At 39.9% G+C, this 17,688-nt stretch overlaps 1 protein-coding gene across 4 annotated transcripts in view; it reads right to left on the minus strand.

Annotated features, from left to right (window-relative positions):
- RNF13 (ring finger protein 13) overlaps positions 1-17,688 on the minus strand; it is a 175,266-nt gene that overhangs the window by 113,474 nt on the left and 44,104 nt on the right. For all 4 annotated transcript variants that reach the window (XM_062213178.1, XM_062213171.1, XM_062213168.1 and 1 more), the window contains one exon: positions 12,415-12,495. Coding sequence is in view for 3 of the 4 variants with exons in the window: in XM_062213171.1 (XP_062069155.1) it covers positions 12,415-12,495 (81 nt within the window). In the remaining variant the exon portion in view is untranslated. Of the gene's footprint in view, positions 1-12,414; positions 12,496-17,688 lie in introns of those variants that run through there.

Raw genomic sequence — 17,688 nt, forward strand, 5'->3', positions numbered from 1 at the left:
CAAGCGATCAATTTCTGTTCACAACTGATCATCATGATAGGACTAAGAGTCAAAGGGGTCACATAAACAAGACTAGTGTCTGAAAATACTAACCGATAGAATACAAAAAGGGAGAGAATAATCCAACATGGGAAGCGGGATACACAGCAGACTCATAGAATGGCAGATGTCCTAAACAGCACTCTGACCTCACAATCATCCCTTAAGGCATTCGGATCCAGCTGAAAAGCCCATGAGAGTATTTCAGGCATGGAAAGCCAAGACACTTTAGCAAAAAAAAAAAAAAAAAAGACCTAAATGCAAGATCTCTCCGAGTGAGATCCCAGTGGAAAGAACAGGTGATCAAAGAAGGAGGTACCTTTCTCTGAAGGGAGGAGAGAACTTCCACTTTGGCTATGACCTTGTCTAAATATGATCACAGAGTCGGCGAACTCAAAAGGCCTCCACAGCCTTGGCAACTCATGACAAGAGCCTAGTGTGATTACTGATGCCATAAATAAGAGTGTCGATTTGTTAAGTCAACAACAGGAGTCACCGTGCACTTACTCCTCATGTAGGATCTCTGTCCTTAATGTGCTGTACATTGTGATTTAATGCTGTAACTAGTACTCAAACAGTATTTTACACTTTGTGTTTCTGTGTGGGTGCAAACTGTTGAAAGCTTTACTTATTATATGCTAAACTGATCTTCTGTATATAAAGAGAATTGAAAATGAATCTTGATGTGAATGGAAGGGGAGAGGGAGCAGGAAAGGGGAGGGTTGCAGGTGGGAGGGAAGTTATGGTGGAAAGCCATTGTAATCCATAAGCTGTACTTTGGAAATTTATATTCATTAAATAAATGTTAAAAAAAAAAAGGAGTAAATTAGAGGATGGAAGACTTCTTTCTCTCTGTTTCTTCTCTCTGTGTAAGCCTGACTTTCAAATAAATAAATAACTCTTAAAAAATAAAAATAAACACACATAAAGATGATCTAATTCATTTGCAAGAAGAAATAAACTGGGGCTGGCACTGTGGTGTAACAGGTAACACTGCCACTTGCAGTGCCAGCATCCCATATGGGTGCTGCTTCGAGTCCTAGCTGCTCTCCTTCCAATCCAGCTCCCCACTAATGGGCCTGGGAAGACAGCAGAAGATGGCCCAAATACTTGGCCCCTGCCACCTACATGGGAGACCCAGATGGAGTTCTAGTCTCCTGGCTTCAGCCTAGCCCAGCCACAGTCATTGCAGTCATTTGAGAAGCGAAACAGTTGGTGGAAGATATCTCTCTCTCTCTCCCTCTCCCCCTCTCTCCTCCTCTCCCTCTCCCTCTCTCTCCCTCTCTGTAACTCTGCCTTTCAATTAAATAAATAAATCTTTTAAAAAACAGAAAAAAGAAGAAATATACTATTACACAACGACTTAACAATATTTCAATATAGTGCTTGAATTTGTCACACCAACTATCTACAGAATTTGGCAATTCCTCCTGACTTAAATTACATTGCTTGTGATAGGAAAAGCTCTTACACAAGTTTTGGGGAAAAAATACATCACTCCTTCATTTACTCATACACTAGTTCCTCCTCTTCTTGATTCCATAAAGCATTGGTTTTTCGCTTTTCAGGGAAAGGAAACTGTGGTCATCCTTCAACAATGAATATTTGCTTATGTCTTATTAAATTTACACATTGCTTTCTGTTCTAGCCTTTCTGTCCACACTAACTTTGGCTTTAATGCCAAGTCACACACTGCAGTAAATCTTTTTCAACATGCTTATCACAGCAATGAATCTCAAGCCATATAAATAGCAAGAAGCATGTAACTCAATCAAAGTGAAGACAAGATTAACTATGGCCAAATTTCCCATGTCGAGGTGATGATAATCTCATCATGAATGCCACCTGTTTGAAAGTAATTGAAATCACAGCCCAATTTCAGAAATGCTGTGAGATAATACAGTACATTTTAGAATCAATGAAACATGGTGTGTACAGAAGCCAAAATGAGGATCTCTGGGAGAACTAGAAAAGCAATTTTTTTTAGTCATTTCTATATTGCTGAACCTATTAAAAACGCATTATTTTTAAACTTAAGAAAATTTATTAAAATCAGATACACTTCAGCTAAAAATCCTAAAAATAATCTTTTTTGCTTTAATGGAAAACTGATAGAACCCTTAAAAAAAAAAAAAGCAGTTCCTAAAGTATTAAATATTATCTTGTGGATTAAGCTAAAAAGAACAACTTACTAAAATAATTCATTCAACTCCTACTCTTCCATCAAACATGAGTCATTAAATACCAAACAGCATAATGAAACTTGCCAATTAATTGGGCAGAATTCTCTGTCCCTAAAATAAGAGTGGCCAAGAAGGTGCTGCCTTAACCCAGATCCACATGCTCAGTGTTATCTAGCTGGCCAATTCCTTTTATTAAAAGGATGCTTACTTTGTATTCAAGGGTTTCTTCATGCCTGCTTTCTGACAGGGGCACTCTGTGCTACTATAGAGCAGGCCTAAGAAAACTACCAAATCCTAGGAGATTCAAAAGCTGAATGTTTGCAGTGGGTGCTGGGGCACAGAAGGTTAAGCCATCACTTGGAATGCCCAAATCAGAGTGGCAGCTCAAGTCCTGGGTACTTGGCTTCCCATCCAATTTCCTGCTAATGTCTCCTGGGAGGCAGCAGATAATGATTTAAATGCTGTGTGCTTGAAATCCCTACCACCTATGTGGGAGACCCAGATGGAGTTCTGGGCTCCTGGCTTTGGCCTGTTATACGCATTTAGAAAGTGAAGCAGCCGGTGCCATGGCTCAACAGGCTACTCCTCTGCCTGCGGCGCCAGCACACTGGGTTCTAGTCCCGGTTGGGGCGCTGGATTCTATCCCAGTTGCTCCTCTTCCAGGCCAGCTCTCTGCTGTGGCCCGGGAGTGCAGTGGAGGATGGCCCAAGTGCTTGGGCCCTGCACCCACATGGGAGACCAGGAGAAGCACCTGGCTCCTGTCTTCGGATCAGCCCGGTTCGCCGGCCGCAGCGTGCCGTCCGCGGCAGCCATTGGGGGGTGAACCAACAGAAAAAGGAAGACCTTTCTCTCTGTCTCTCTCTCTCACTGTCCACTCTGCCTGTCAAAAAAATTTTTTAAAAAAAAGGTGAAGCAAAGGACAGATCTCTCTTCATTCTCCTTTCTGCTCGCTCTCTCCTCTCCCTCTCTCCCTCCTCCCATCCTTCTCTCTCCTCCTCCTCTCTCTCCCAATGTGTCCCTCTTTCAAATGAACACATAAATATTTTTTAAAAATAATAATCTGGATGCCCACTCTTCTTCTTTGTTATTGTAATCCCCTGATGATTAAACAGGGATGGATGCTGAAAAATACAGGGCATGTATACTGACATCTCAATATCACCAAACATAAAATTAAATATATAATACAACAGGCTTATGATATGTAAACATATTACTTGTCTTTACAAAGTTTTCAGAACTGTAATATCCAGAAAGCAAAGTGCACAAAATCTAATTTTCAACTTGATATGTTTTTGCCACCTGAACACACTTGTTTCAGAAAACAGGACAGCACTCCTGAAGCTTCCTGCCAGTTAGTGCTCTCTAATCCCATTCCCAACGGCATCACATGGACTTCTAGCAGCTTGAAACTATGTTTGCCTAAACAAAAGTAAAAACAGTACATTCATATCAGAAGTATAACATTTGACAGAAACAGAATCATACAGTATACTAAGAGTTCTTTCACATTTTTTCTCTCAGTATGTGTGAGATTTATTTGTACTGTTGAGATACACTTTGTAGATCTTTCATTTTTGTTTCTACCTAGTATTCCATTGTGTGAATATATAACTTTTTCTACTATTTATGAGCATCTGGGTATTTTATAATTTTGGCTATTATAAATGGTATTATTAGAAACATTCTAGGACAAGTGTTTTTGTGAACACAGGTACACATGAACTAAATATATACACAGCTATACCATCATAGGCTATCAAGCTAGATCATAGAGTATCAAATTTTAATAAATACTGCCAAGCAGTTTTCCAAAGTGGATTGGACCATCAATTTTTAATTGAAATAGTCATATAACCTAAACATAAAAATCATAATAAGTATAATATTTCTTGAATGCTTCAGAAAATATTTAGAACTGTACAATATTTCAAGGTAAATGTCATAGAAACAATTACTTTTGCTGATAACTTTAATTGATTAATAGATCATAAAGAGGCAAATAATTTAATATGGTGTTTTTTAAAAGATATTTTCCTTTCATTCAGCTATTACTGAATGGCAAACTATACACTGAAAAATATTCGTAAGAATATAGTAATATTATTTTAAAAAGCTGGAAGCAAGGCAGCAGAGAATATTTTGGTAAGAGTGTAAAAGTGCTATAAAATTGAATTTACCCACTATGGCATAGTGGGTAAAGTCGCTGCCTACAGTGCTGGCATCCTATTTGGGCACCAGTTCAAGTTCCAGCTGCTCCACTTCCAATCCAACTCCCTGCTAGTGTGCCTGGGAAAGCAGTGGACCCCTGTACCTGCATGAGAGACCTGAAGAATCTCCTGGTTACTGGCTTCAAACTGGCCCAGCTCTGGCTATCTATTGCACCCATTTGGGGAGTGAATCAGCAGAAGGAAGATTTCTCTCTCTCTCTCTGTAATTCTGCCTCTCAAAGCAATGAATGGGAGATTTCTTGCTCTCAGTCTCTCTCTGCCTCTGCCTCTCTATAACTCTGCATTTCAAATAAATAAATCTTTTTTAAAAAAAAAAGTAAAGACAGAAAAGCTCACTTATTAGGCTCTTAAGTGGGGCTTTTCATGCTATTTAAAGAACATCGATGAACAGTTTGAGGAGCAAACTGTTCAATGTATTCAACTGTTTAATATATCCAAGATACTTTTGTCGTTTCTTACCTTGTAACATCGTTATTAAGTTAACCTGAAGTATTAACTGCATTTTAATTACATATTTTACTGAAACACTCAACCAACTGTGTATTTTCTAAATTCCAAACCAAGTACTGCTAAAGAGTTGTGAGATAAAGATTACAACCTTAAGAAAATGACATTCTGGGATGGGCATTGTGGCACAATGCATTATGCTGCCTTGGGGCACCCACCTCCCATATCAGAGTGCCTATTTAAGTCCTGCCTACTCCAATTCAAATCCAGCTCCTGCTAATGTACCTGAGAAGACAGCAGATGATAACACAAGCGCTTGGGCCCCTGCCACCCAAGTGGGAGACTTGAATGGAGTTCCTGGCTCCTAGCTTCCACTTGGCCAAACTCAGACTGTTATGACCATTTGGGTATGAATCAGGGATGCATAATCTCTCTCACTCTCTCTCTCTCTCTGATGCTCTACCTTTCATATAAGTAAATACTTATTTAAAAAAAAAGAAAAAAGGATGACAAGGGGCCAGCACCGTGGTTAATTCTCCGCCTGCAGCTGGCACCGCAGCTCAATAGGCTAATCCTCCGCCTTGCGGCGCCAGCACACCGGGTTCTAGTCCTGGTCAGGGCACCGGATTCAGGGCACCGGATTCTGTCCCGGTTGCCCCTCTTCCAGCCCAGCTCTCTGCTGTAGCCCGGGAGTGCAGTGGAGGATGGCCCAAGTCCTTGGGCCCTGCACCCACATGGGAGACCAGGAGAAGCACCTGGCTCTTGGCTTCGGATCAGCGCACCGGCCGCAGCGGCCATTGGAGGGTGAACCAACGGTAAAGGAAGACCTTTCTCTCTCTGACTGTCCACTCTGCCTGTCAAAAAAATAAAAAAAAAATTCTCCGCCTGCAGCCATATGGGCGCTGGTTCTATTCCAGGTTGCTCCTCTTCCAGTCCAGCTCTCTGCTATGGCGTGGGAAAGCAGTGGAGGATGGCCCAAGTGCTTGGGCCCCTGCACCCACATGGGAGACCGGGAGGAGGTACCTGGCTCCTGGCTTCGGATTGGCACAGCTCCGGCTATTGCAGCCATTTGGGGAGTGAACCAATGGAAGGAAGACCTCTCTTTCTGTCACTCTCTCTCTCACTGTCTGTAACTCTGCCTCTGCCTATCAAATAAATAATTAAAAAAACAAAAAAAAGGATGACAAGTTTCTTCTTATAAAATTTAAACTTAGAGGCTGGTGCTGTGATGTAGTGGACTAGGCCTCCGCCTGTAGTGCCAGAATCCCATATGGGTACCAGTTCTAGTCCAGGTTGCTCCTCTTTTGATCCAGCTCTCTACTGTGGCCTAGGAAAGCAGCGAAGGATGGTCTAGGTGCTTGGGCACCTGCATCTACGTGGAGACCCAGAAGAAACTCCTGGCTCCAGGCTTCAGATAGGCCCAGCTCCAGCAGTTGCAGCCATTTGTGGAGTGAATCAACAGATGGAAGACCTTTCTCTCTGTCTCTCCCTCTCTCTTTCTCTGTAACTCTGCCACACAAATAAATAAATAAATCCTTGAAAAATTTAAATTTATAAAATTTAAATATAAGGAAATTTAAAAGTTGAAAAGCAAGCACAGAGTAGAAAATATTTATTATAAGATATATAAATTAAGAATTAATAATGTCTAGATTCCTACAAATCAGGTTTTTAAAAATTTATTTATTTATATTAGAGGCAGGGGGACAAATACAGAGCAAGCTCTCATCTGCTGGTTTACTGTCCAAATGCTTTCAACTGTCAAAGCTAGATTGAGGACAAAGCTGGGAGCTGGGAGCTGGGAACTCAATCCACATCTTCATGGTTGGCAGGAATCAAATCATTTGAGCCATCAACACTGCCTCCCAGAGTCTGTGTTAGCAGGAAGTTGGAGTCAAGAGCCAGAGTTGATTATCAAACCCAGGTACTTTGATGTGGGATTTGGGTGACTTAACCACTAAATTAAACACACATCTACCAAATCAATATTTTTTAAACTAACAAACCAATAGAAAATTGAAATAAGAAGAACACTATTTGATCAATAATCCTATAAAAAGATGGTTAATCTCACTAATAATTCAGGAAATAACAAGTAAAAATAGTAAGATCATTTCACATCCATCAGTTCAGCAAAAGTTTAATTCTGAGAATATCAAGTCTTGGCAAGGATGTGGCAAAACAGCAACACTTGAGTTCAATTTTATTTAATGAAGAAGGGAAGAAAATAAGGTTACAACACCAAACTCAAAGGCCCCTGTAATGTCCAATTGAAACTTTCAGTGATGAACTCCCTGTGAATGTCTAACTCTAGATAGCAACCAAACCATTATCATGTCTCTTGTAAGATATTTAAACTTATAAGAACATAATAATGTCACATATTTCCCTTCTGATCTGACCATAGCCACTTCTAGTTTAGTTTTTAAAGAATCACAGAAAAAGGAAATCATGCACCAACCATAGCTACCATTCAAAAAGAACACACTTAGGATACCTGGAAAACATCATCCCAGGTGGAATTTGGTCCATACTGTGAAAGTCTTGCACAAAGAATGACCAGTTTATTTGTTCCCTATGTGAATTGAGGTTAAGAAAGACCCTAAGCATAGTTAAGGTGATTGGATTTGTATAAAATGAGATAGGGAGTGTAGACATAAAGCACCCAGAGAAGTGTCAACTTAGGATATTAACATATTTTTATTCCATTTGCCATGATTTCAAAGGATGTAAATTCTATTTTTGCTTTTTTTATGCATTTATTTTTATTAATATAAAAAGAACAGATTTCATGTACTTCATAGATAAAATTCTAACAATATAATGAAATGGAGAAAGAACAATATAATGATACTTCTTTCTCCACTTCTTCAATTTTTGCAATAACATATTTTTAATTTACTTTAAGTCACAGGCTTAATGCTCCACTAAATCAAGAGTTAAACAAATAAAAATCAGAAAGACTACCTGTTCAGCAAGAATACAGACAAGTATTCCTGTGGTGCCAACATCCCATATGGGTGCCGATTTGTGTCCTAGCTGCTCCTCTTCCAAAACAGCTTTATGCTTATGGCCTGGGAAAGCAGTGGAAGATGGCCTATGTGATATTTGTCTTTCTAGGTCAAGCATAATGGTCTCCAGTTGTACCCATTCTATTGAAAAAGACAAGATTTCTTTCATTTTTATGGCTGAGTAGTATTCCATCATGTTTACATTCCACATTTTCTTTATCCAGTTATCAGTTGATGGACATCTAGGTTGATTCCGTAATGTAGCTATTGTGAATTGAGTGGCTATGAACAGAGGAGGACAGGTAACTCTTTCATCTGCTGATTTCATTTTCTTTGGGTATACTGCCAGGAGAGGGATGGCTGGGTCATATGGTAGATCTATTTTCAGATTTCTGAGGCATCACCATTCTGTTTTCCACAATGATTGTACCAGTTCACATGCCCACCAACAGGGTATTAGGGTACCTTTCCTTCCACATCCTCATCAGCACTTGTTATTTTTTAATTTTTGGATGACAGCCATTCTAATTGGGGTGAGATGATACCTCCCTGTGGTTTTTATTTGCATTTTCCTGATAGCTAGTGATCCTGAGCATCCTTTCACATGTCTGTTGGCCATTCGCATTTCAAAGGGTACAAATTCTTGAGATAAGAAATTGCTGCAGAGATAATTTAGATCAAGAGTTCTAATATAATTTAAAAACTTCTAATATAAACAAAATTGTGTAACTCCAAGGCACAAATTTTATATTTAACTCTGAACAGGGAAGTGTAACTAGTATATATAGGTGAGGAAGGAGTAAAAGAAGGATTTTCCTTTTTATTAGTATACATCTTCTCTTTATATATTTTTTACAAGGAGAAACAGTCATATAACATTGAAATTTTAAAAAACACTTTTAAATCTTTTTTCCCCAAAGAAACCTTTTAATTAAAGAATACAAACTTATGCATTTCATAAGTACAGCTTTAGGAATACAGTGATTCTTCCCACCATTCCTGTCCTCTCACCCACACCCCTACCCCTCCTGCTCTTCCCTCTCCCATTCCCAGTCCCATTCTCCAATAAGATCCATTTTCTTTTCTTTTTTTTAGAATTATTTTATTTATTTGAAAAACAGTTACAGAGAGAGGTAGAGCCTCTCAGAGAGAGAGAGAGAGAGAGAGAGAGAGAGAGAGGTCCTCCATTCTGCTGGTTTACTCCCCAAATGACCGCAATGGTCAGAGCTGAACTGATCTGGAGCCAGGAGCTTTTTCTGGGTCTCCCACCTGGGTGCAGGGGCCCAAGCACTTGGGCCATCTTCTGCTGCTTTCCCAGGCCATAGCAGAGAGCTGCATCAGAAGAGGAGCAGCCGGGACTCAAACTGGTGCCCATACAGGATGCTGGCACTCCAGGCTGGGGCTTTAACCCACTGCACCACAGTGCCGGCCCCAAGATCCATTTTCAATTAACTTCAGATGAAGAAGACTAATCCTCTATTAAGTAAAAAGTTCAACAATTTGCACACACAAAAAAATCTTCATATCTATCTATCTACATCTAGATAGATAGATAGATAGATAGATAGATAGATATCTTTGAGAACAAGTTTTACTGTTAACTCTCAATACAACTCATTGAGGACAGAGGCCCTGCAAGGGAAGTTAGTGCACAGTGACTCCTGTTGTTAATTTAACAATTAGCATTCTTTTGTATGATGTCAATGACCACCCGAGGCTCTTTACATGAGCTGTCTAGGCTATGGAAGCCTTTTGAATCCACAAACTCCATTAGAATTTAGACAAGGCCATAAGCACAGTGGAAGTTCTCTCCTCTCTTCAAAGAAAAGTACATCCTTCTTTGATGACCACTTCTTTCATTTGTAGTCTCACCCACAGATGTCCTTCATGTAGGTTATTTTTTGCCACAGTGTCTTGGTTTTCCAAGCCTGAAATGCACTCATGGACTTTTCAGCCAGACCAGAATGCCTCAAGGGCTGATTCCAAGGTCAGAGTGCTACTTAAAGCAACTGTCATTCTATGAGTCTGCGTGTAGACTGCTTCCCATGTTGCAGCATTCACTCTTTTTTAATTCTTTTATTACTACCAGATACTTAATCCTATTTATATGATCACTTTAACAGTTAATCATATCTAAGGGACTGGTGTTGTGGCACAGTTGGCTAGGCCGCCACTTGTGACACCTGCATCCTAGTTCAGAGCATTGGTTTGATCCCTGACTGCTCTGTTTCTGATTCAGTTCCCTGCTAATGCACCTTGGAAAACAGCAGATGATGGCCCAAGTGCTTGGGTCCCTGTTACCAATGTAGGAGACATAAAAGAAGGTCTATGCTCCTGGCTTTGGCCTTATCCAGGCATAGCTACTGAAGTAATCTGGAGAGCAAACCAGCAGATAAAGGATATCTCTCTCTCTCTCTCTCTCTCTCTCCCCCCACACCCCCTCTTCCTCTCCCTCCCTCTCTCCCTCCACCTCTCCCCTCCATCTATCTCTCCCCTCTCTGTCTCTTTCACTCTTTCAAACAAGTAAATATAGAAATCCTTTTTAAAAAATTAAAAGCATGTTAATGTCCCTCCAGAGGTGCTTGCCATCAGAGTTGAAAATATCAGGTTTATTGTACTTCCAAAAGGAATTTTAAGAAAGTTAGAACAAACTGAAAACATTCTGTGGTACAAAGATAAACATTTCATGTATTCCAACTATTATAATACAAAAACCTCATATCACCTTGGAATGGAGAAAGGTTTTCCAACTATAACTTCAGAGGAAAAGGAAAAGATAGCAACTTTTAACTAGAGAAAAATTCTGTAATTTTCAACAAAATTTAAAGATAAGAAACAACCTGGGAAAATGATCTGAAGCATACACCAAAAAAATAAGTTCATAATTCCAATATATGAAGAACTTTTACAAATTAGTAAAACAGGCATCTTAACTTTTAAATTGGCAAACAATATCAATAGTCAATCCTCGTCCTCTCATTATGAGTTTGAACATTAAGATGTTCAACCTCATTAGACATTTGTTCTATCAAATTAGCACAAACTTAATAATATCTAGCATTGGGGCCGGCACTATGGCATAGTGGGTAAAGCTGCTGCCAGCACTGGTTTGTGTCCTGGCTGCTCCACTTCCAATCCAGCTTGCTGGTATGGCCTGGGAAAGCAGTGGAAGATGGCCCAAGTCCTTGCACCCTTGCACCCGCATGGGAGACCCAGAAGAAGCTCCTGGCTCCTAGCTTCGCATCTGCCTATCTCTGGCCGTTGCGGACAATTGGGGAGTCAACAAGTGGATGGAAGATTTCTCTCTCTCTCTCTCTCTCTCTCTCTCTGTTATTCTTCCTCTCTCTGTGTAACTCTGACTTTCAAATAAATAAATAAATCTTTAAAAATAATATCTAACATTAGAAAGAATATGGGAGAAAAACACAGCCTTAATTGCCACTGATGAAATTCTAAATTGTTCTAAAGTTTCTGGGGGGAAACCTAGAAAAACAACAATATTTTATTTGATACCTTTTTAAAAAAAGACTTATTCATTTAGTTGAAAGGCAGAGTGAAAGAAAAGAGAGAAAAAGTTATCTTCTACCCACCAGATCACTCCCCAAATGGCTGCAACACCCAGAGCTGGGCCAGCCCAAAGCACTTCATTCTGGTCTCTCTTGTGGGTGGTAGGGGCCCAAGGACTTGGGCCATATTCTGCTACATTCAGGTCAAACAGGGTAATTTTATTATCATTTTTTCTTAAAATAAAGACACAACAGAAGTTTTACAATTCAGTATGATTAGACATGATATATAATTTTAACAATTAAAAAAACAGCAACCAACCAGAACTAGTACAAACTATAGAATAATCACAGCAAAGAGAAGCTACTTTTCTGATCAAAACACATGCTGCAGCTAAGCTTCTCAGAAGGCCTCCTGGGTCTTCTAAGGTAAACTCGAGAAACAGCTTGTGGAAAACCTCAGAAAAGTAGCCTACAGGAAATATTCATTGTAGTACTGTTTATAATACTGAAAACTGGATAACATGAATACCTATATAAGAGTGTTCAAAATTCACAGTATTGCAGGATACTGCAAACACTATACAGCTATTAAAAATAATAATATAGATCTTTGCCCGATCAGCATGAAAAGGTAATCTAGATATACAATTAAAAGTCAGGTAACCAAGTAGCATGTTTCTCTCAGTATTAACCATAGATTCGTTGCATATATAAGCATTCTCATTAACATATAAATACATATACCATCTACAGATACAGTCACATACACAACACATATCCTAGAAACATTTACACAGTGGCAATGTCAGAAGAAGGCAATCACAGGTAATTTTTACTTTCTTTTTCATGTCTTCTAAACAATCCGTGCCTTTTAGAAATTACAATGTATGTATGGACTTTAAGATAATAAACTACAAATTCCATTCTTTAATAAAGAACAATAAAAATCATCTTATTAAATACCTTGTGACTTTAATATGTATTATTTTCTTACCTTTAAACCTTCAGCTGGAAGTCTATAACCAAATCTTGCTGGGAGATCATCAAATGTCTGAGATGCATTTTCAAAATTATACTAAATATAAAATTGAAAAGAATCAAGTTAAAACCAATTTACACATAATACTAAAAACAAAAGGTTTTTGAAAATTACATAAATTGACATTTTCATAATTCTGGTTTACTATCAGCTTATAGCAATAAATCAAATGTGGAATTGTGTATTCGTTACAATAGCAAGGAATATATGCAAGGTACAAAATACACAACTGCTTAAATTTGACTCTGATTTCATATATTGCATTTGAGTAATAACAATAATTCTATAGCATTCAACAACTTACAGTTTTTCTGATTTTTTTTCCTGAAGACAACTCCTTAGCAAGGAATTTCCCAGAGAAATCATTTTCCAGCAAGAGGGTTCCATTTTATTTTCTCTAAGTTATAAAGCTCTGATTTTTTTAATAAAGATTTACTTTATTTATCTGTAAGAGCTACAGAGAGAGGTAGAGACAAAGAGAAAGAGGTCTTCCATCCGCTGGTTCACTCCCCAGATGGCTGCAATGGCCAGAGCTGCGCCAATCCAAAGCCAGGAGCCAGGAGCTTCTTCCAGGTCTCTCACATGGGTGCAGGGGCCCAAGGACCTGGGCCATCTTTTACTGCCATCCCAGGCCACAGCAGAGAGCTGGATTGGAAGAGGAGCAGCTGGGACTAGCACTGGCACCCATATGGGATGCCAGCGCCTCAGGCCAGGGCTTTAACCCACTGCACCACAGCGCAGGCCCCAAAGCTCTGATTTAATTGAGGATAACTGAGGGTATTTATCAACATTCCCCCTTCCATATAACAGAGTCCTCTGCCAAGATATTTATCAATCCTCTACTAAAACAAAACAAAATGGTATTAGAAGATAACAGTTATGATACAATTTTGAGTTTGCTATATCATTTAATTAGAATATTAATTCTGCTAACAGAGTATGAGAAGCAAGGAAGGTAGAGAGAGCTAAGCATAGAAAGTAAACAAGCAACTTTGAGACCCAAGTGAAAACTGTGATTTATTAACAGTTTACAAAGTTGTTCACAACCTCTAGGTCATAAATAGAAAAGAAAATGTTTGGTTGAAGACAGATTAAAAAGATGAAACAAAGCAAAACTGTTACATAAAACTCATCATAATGTGGAAAAGGATAGAAGGATCAAGCAAACCTTCAATGTCCACAAAACATGGATTACATCAGACATCCAGACCAATAGCTATGTCAACCCTAAAACAAACATCTTCTGGTGAGTCCCATTCTAACCTCCTATGTCACCTGTCAGAGGCATGCAGATAAACACCTTTGCAGTTAACCAGCCAGGCATAAATGCCTTGTATCAGGGCTGGTGCTGTGGCACAGTGGGCTAAGCTTCTGCCTGCAGCACCAGCATCCCCTAGAGGCACCAGTTCGAGACCCAGCTGCTCCTCTTCCAATCCAGCTCTCTGTAATGGCTTGGAAAAACAGAAGGAAAAAGGCCCAAGTCCTTGGGCCTCTACACTCACGTGGGAGGCCAGGAAAAATTTCCTGGCTCCTGGCTTTGGATCAGCCCAGCTCTGGCCATTGCAGTTATTTGGCGAGTGAACCAGCGGATGGAAGACTTCTCTCTCTCCTTCTCTCTCTCTCTCTCTCTGCCTCTGCCTCTCTGAAACTTTGCCTTTCAAATAAATAAATAATTTTAAAAAAAATCTCTACCTTTCAAATAAATAATAAATGATTAACTTTTTTTTTTAATTTTTGACATGCAGAGTGGACAGTGAGAGAGAGAGAGACAGAGAGAAAGGTCTTCCTTTTGCTATTGGTTCACCCTCCAATGGCCGCCGTGGATCCAAAGACAGGAGCCAGGTGCTTATCCTGGTCTCCCATGGGGTGAAGGGCCCAAGGACTTGGGCCATCCTCCACTGCACTCCCGGGCCATAGCAGAGAGCTGGCCTGGAAGAGGGGCAACCGGGAGAGAATCCGGTGCCCCCACCGGGACTAGAACCGGTGTGCCGGCACCGCAAGGCGGAGGATTAGCCTGTTGAGCCACGGTGCCGGCCAATTAATTAACTTTTAAAAAATGTTTGTATCTCACCAATACAGCAAGAAAGTATTGGATCAAAACACCTTCCACTTGCCAAATGTCCTTGGCTCACCCTCAGCTCAGACCCTGGTAACCACACCATCCACAGAGAAAGCTGACGCAGCATAGAGAGAAACCAATCAACAGGCAACAGAGAATTCGGGTAGTATGGTTCTTGCATCCCACTAAAACCATATCCTGAGTGTCTTAACATACCTATCATTCACCTTTATTCTCACCATCTGCTTGCAATTAATTCAATAAACTGTGTGATCCAAGCATCTGAATTTGGGCACTGAATCCAACATTCTCTTACGTCTGGGTTTATCAGTCCAGCAGTGTACATGGAGGCCATCCAGAACAGAGTACTTAAAAATGTTCATGGAAAAATAGAATTAAAAGTTAAGTTTATTTTGGTGCAAAAACTTTTGAAATGCATACATACAGCTATTTTCAAAGCACTCACAATAAATGTATATCATGAAAAAGTATGCATAATTTTAATTTTTTGCACCAAAATGAAATTATCTTTTAATTGCATTTTTCCACAAATATTCTGAAGTATCCTCATATGAATGGTGATTCCTTCAGGGTTACTGTCTGTTGCAGTAATAATTCCTATTTGAAGAGTGCTTAATAACTTACAAAGTGCTTTTAAATCCATTACCACAATTCACATTTAATCTCTTGATTAAATTACCTTAATTGCTTTCATTCACTATAATCAGTTCTGAATTGAATCTGAGAAAGTCATTTAACTCTTCCCAGGCAAAGACACCACTATAACATAAAAGAATCTGATCTAGATGAAGAGAGATGGACTGTGGAAAAATAAAAATGTGAATGTGTGCTTTTTAAGTCAGGAAATGGAAAATCCACAAATCTAGGTTTTTTTTTTTTATCATTTCTTATTACTAAAGAGTTTTATGCTTAAAATTTGAGAAATAAAATATTGAACTTGAACTACAGTACTTATAACTGTGGGACTTGATGTAAACTTTGTTGCTGAGTGAGACCCATTTTGAAATCATTTTCTCATTCCATACCAGCAAAAGGACTGTCTCACGCTGCAATAGTTCCTCCTATGAACAAGACTAACGAATACCTCTGTGGCACTGCAGAAACAAGATGGGGGGTGGGGGTAGACAAGGTGTGACATTCATGACATTAAAGCCTGTTCTCTGTTAAAATTTTTGAAGTAGAAAATAAAATTATTTCTTTCTAAAATTCCATCCTCAGTTATTATCCCATAAAATTTCAGTTCACTTATTTAGAAAAGGTCTTTTCTTTACCAATACTTGTTCTTTGTAGGCACCTTAACAGAATGTTTCACTTAATTTAGAAAGTAACAAATAGCTAACAATTATTGAGCACTCATTATGTACTAACATCATGCTGAACACTATGTAGGTATTAATTTTTTTTAATTACAATGTAAGTTTATTTTAGGGCAAAAAGATTTTCAAATCCTTGTAAAATTCATTCATTTTCCATAAACTTTTTGAAGATGTATGTATGTGTGTGTGACAATATTTTACAAATAAACTATTAATTTGATTCAATTCACTTATTGGAGTTGCTAATTTTTCAGAAGTATAAACACTTGTAATTTTCCAAATGGAAAATACACCTTGCATGGTAGGATCCCAAAGCTGTCCTTAACATGGTCAACAACTCTTTTCTCTAAGCAGTAGGCAGTGAACACTTGCGATCTGGCTGGCCTGGTCTCTACGCCTGCTTGGCAACATCGAACTGCTCCATCTTGGAAGTCAGTGATCCCATCAAGTGTGCTCAAGGGACCAGAGCTGGAACAACTGAAGACAATCCTGCAGTTTGGGCCACAAGCACTTGTCCCAGTGCACTTCCTTTCGCAGGGATTGCCCAGCCGAGGGCACCTCTCTGCTTCCACGTGGAGACAGGCTGAAAATACCACTGCCCAGAACTAGGCAGAACCCATGATGGCCTTTGCAATTTTGCACACTTCATTAATCTCACATTAGGCAGCTTCTATATTCCCAACGGGCTCCAGAAAAATATTAGTTCACAAACCACTTCCTCCTGGAGATGGAAGGGCATGGACACAAATCAAATGTTCCTGATACATTGGCTTCTCAAACTAGCCGGCCTGCAGCCCTCAGAGTTCCACTGTTACTATCCAGTGTCTGGAAGCTGGAGAAACCCCGTTTTTAGTCCCTGTTCTCACCAACTGAGAACATCCCCAAGGATACACAGCCCGTCTCTTGTCAGATTCCACCTTCAAATAATACCGCATGCAACCCATCCACATGGCCTGCACTGCCACCCTCAGTCTCTGCTCCTGTTCCTCTACAGTGTTATGTTGAGCACAGCAGTCTAAGAGATCCTGAATTCAGATCTCAGCACTCTTCTGAATCAAACTCTGCTTATCTTAGGGTAAAAAGCAATGAGTTAAGAATTGCTAACAAGGGTGGATATGATCCAATCCTCCCTGCCACCCTTCTCGGCCACTCTCTCTGACTTCACATGCTGCAGCCACCATGACTTCAAGGTATTCCTGGGATAAGCCAGGCATGCTTGTGCCTCAGGGCCTTTGCACCTGCCACTTGTGCCGCTTCCAACTTGCCCCAGATGGACCCCATTTGGTTCTGTCTTCCTTGAAATCTTAGCTCAAGCATCATTTCCCAGTTAGGCCTTTGGTGTCCACGTTGAAATAGGACAAGCAAGCCCATTGCCTTTCCAGATTTTATTTTCACCATTATACACCTAACGTCATCTGGAGAATTTTATGATTTAGTTATTTGCTTTGTTTATTGCTTGATTTGTCTACTAAAATCCAAGTGCCACTAGGGCAGGGGTTTTTATCTGTTATATTTACTTTTCCATAACCTGTTCCTAAAACACTGCGTGGTCTACTGCAGAGGCTCAACATTCAGTGAAAAGCAGCAGGGAGAAGAGATCAAACCATGACCCCTGTTTCTCACAGGTGAAACCTGATAGGCGAAGGGCAGAAGGCTTCTAGCTGGAGAGATGCAGGCAGCCAGGCCAACTGAGGGGGCCAGCCTGATCGCTCAGCTGAGCTGCGTGATGAGATGGGCAGAGCTGCCGCTGTCTCTTCCTCCAGTAAACTAGCACAGCGATGAGAAGGATGAGGCACACGAAGGTCAAGGCTGATACCACGATCAGAGAGATGA

Source organism: Lepus europaeus, chromosome 2 (genome assembly GCF_033115175.1).
Source record: "Lepus europaeus isolate LE1 chromosome 2, mLepTim1.pri, whole genome shotgun sequence".
Taxonomy (NCBI): domain Eukaryota; kingdom Metazoa; phylum Chordata; class Mammalia; order Lagomorpha; family Leporidae; genus Lepus; species Lepus europaeus.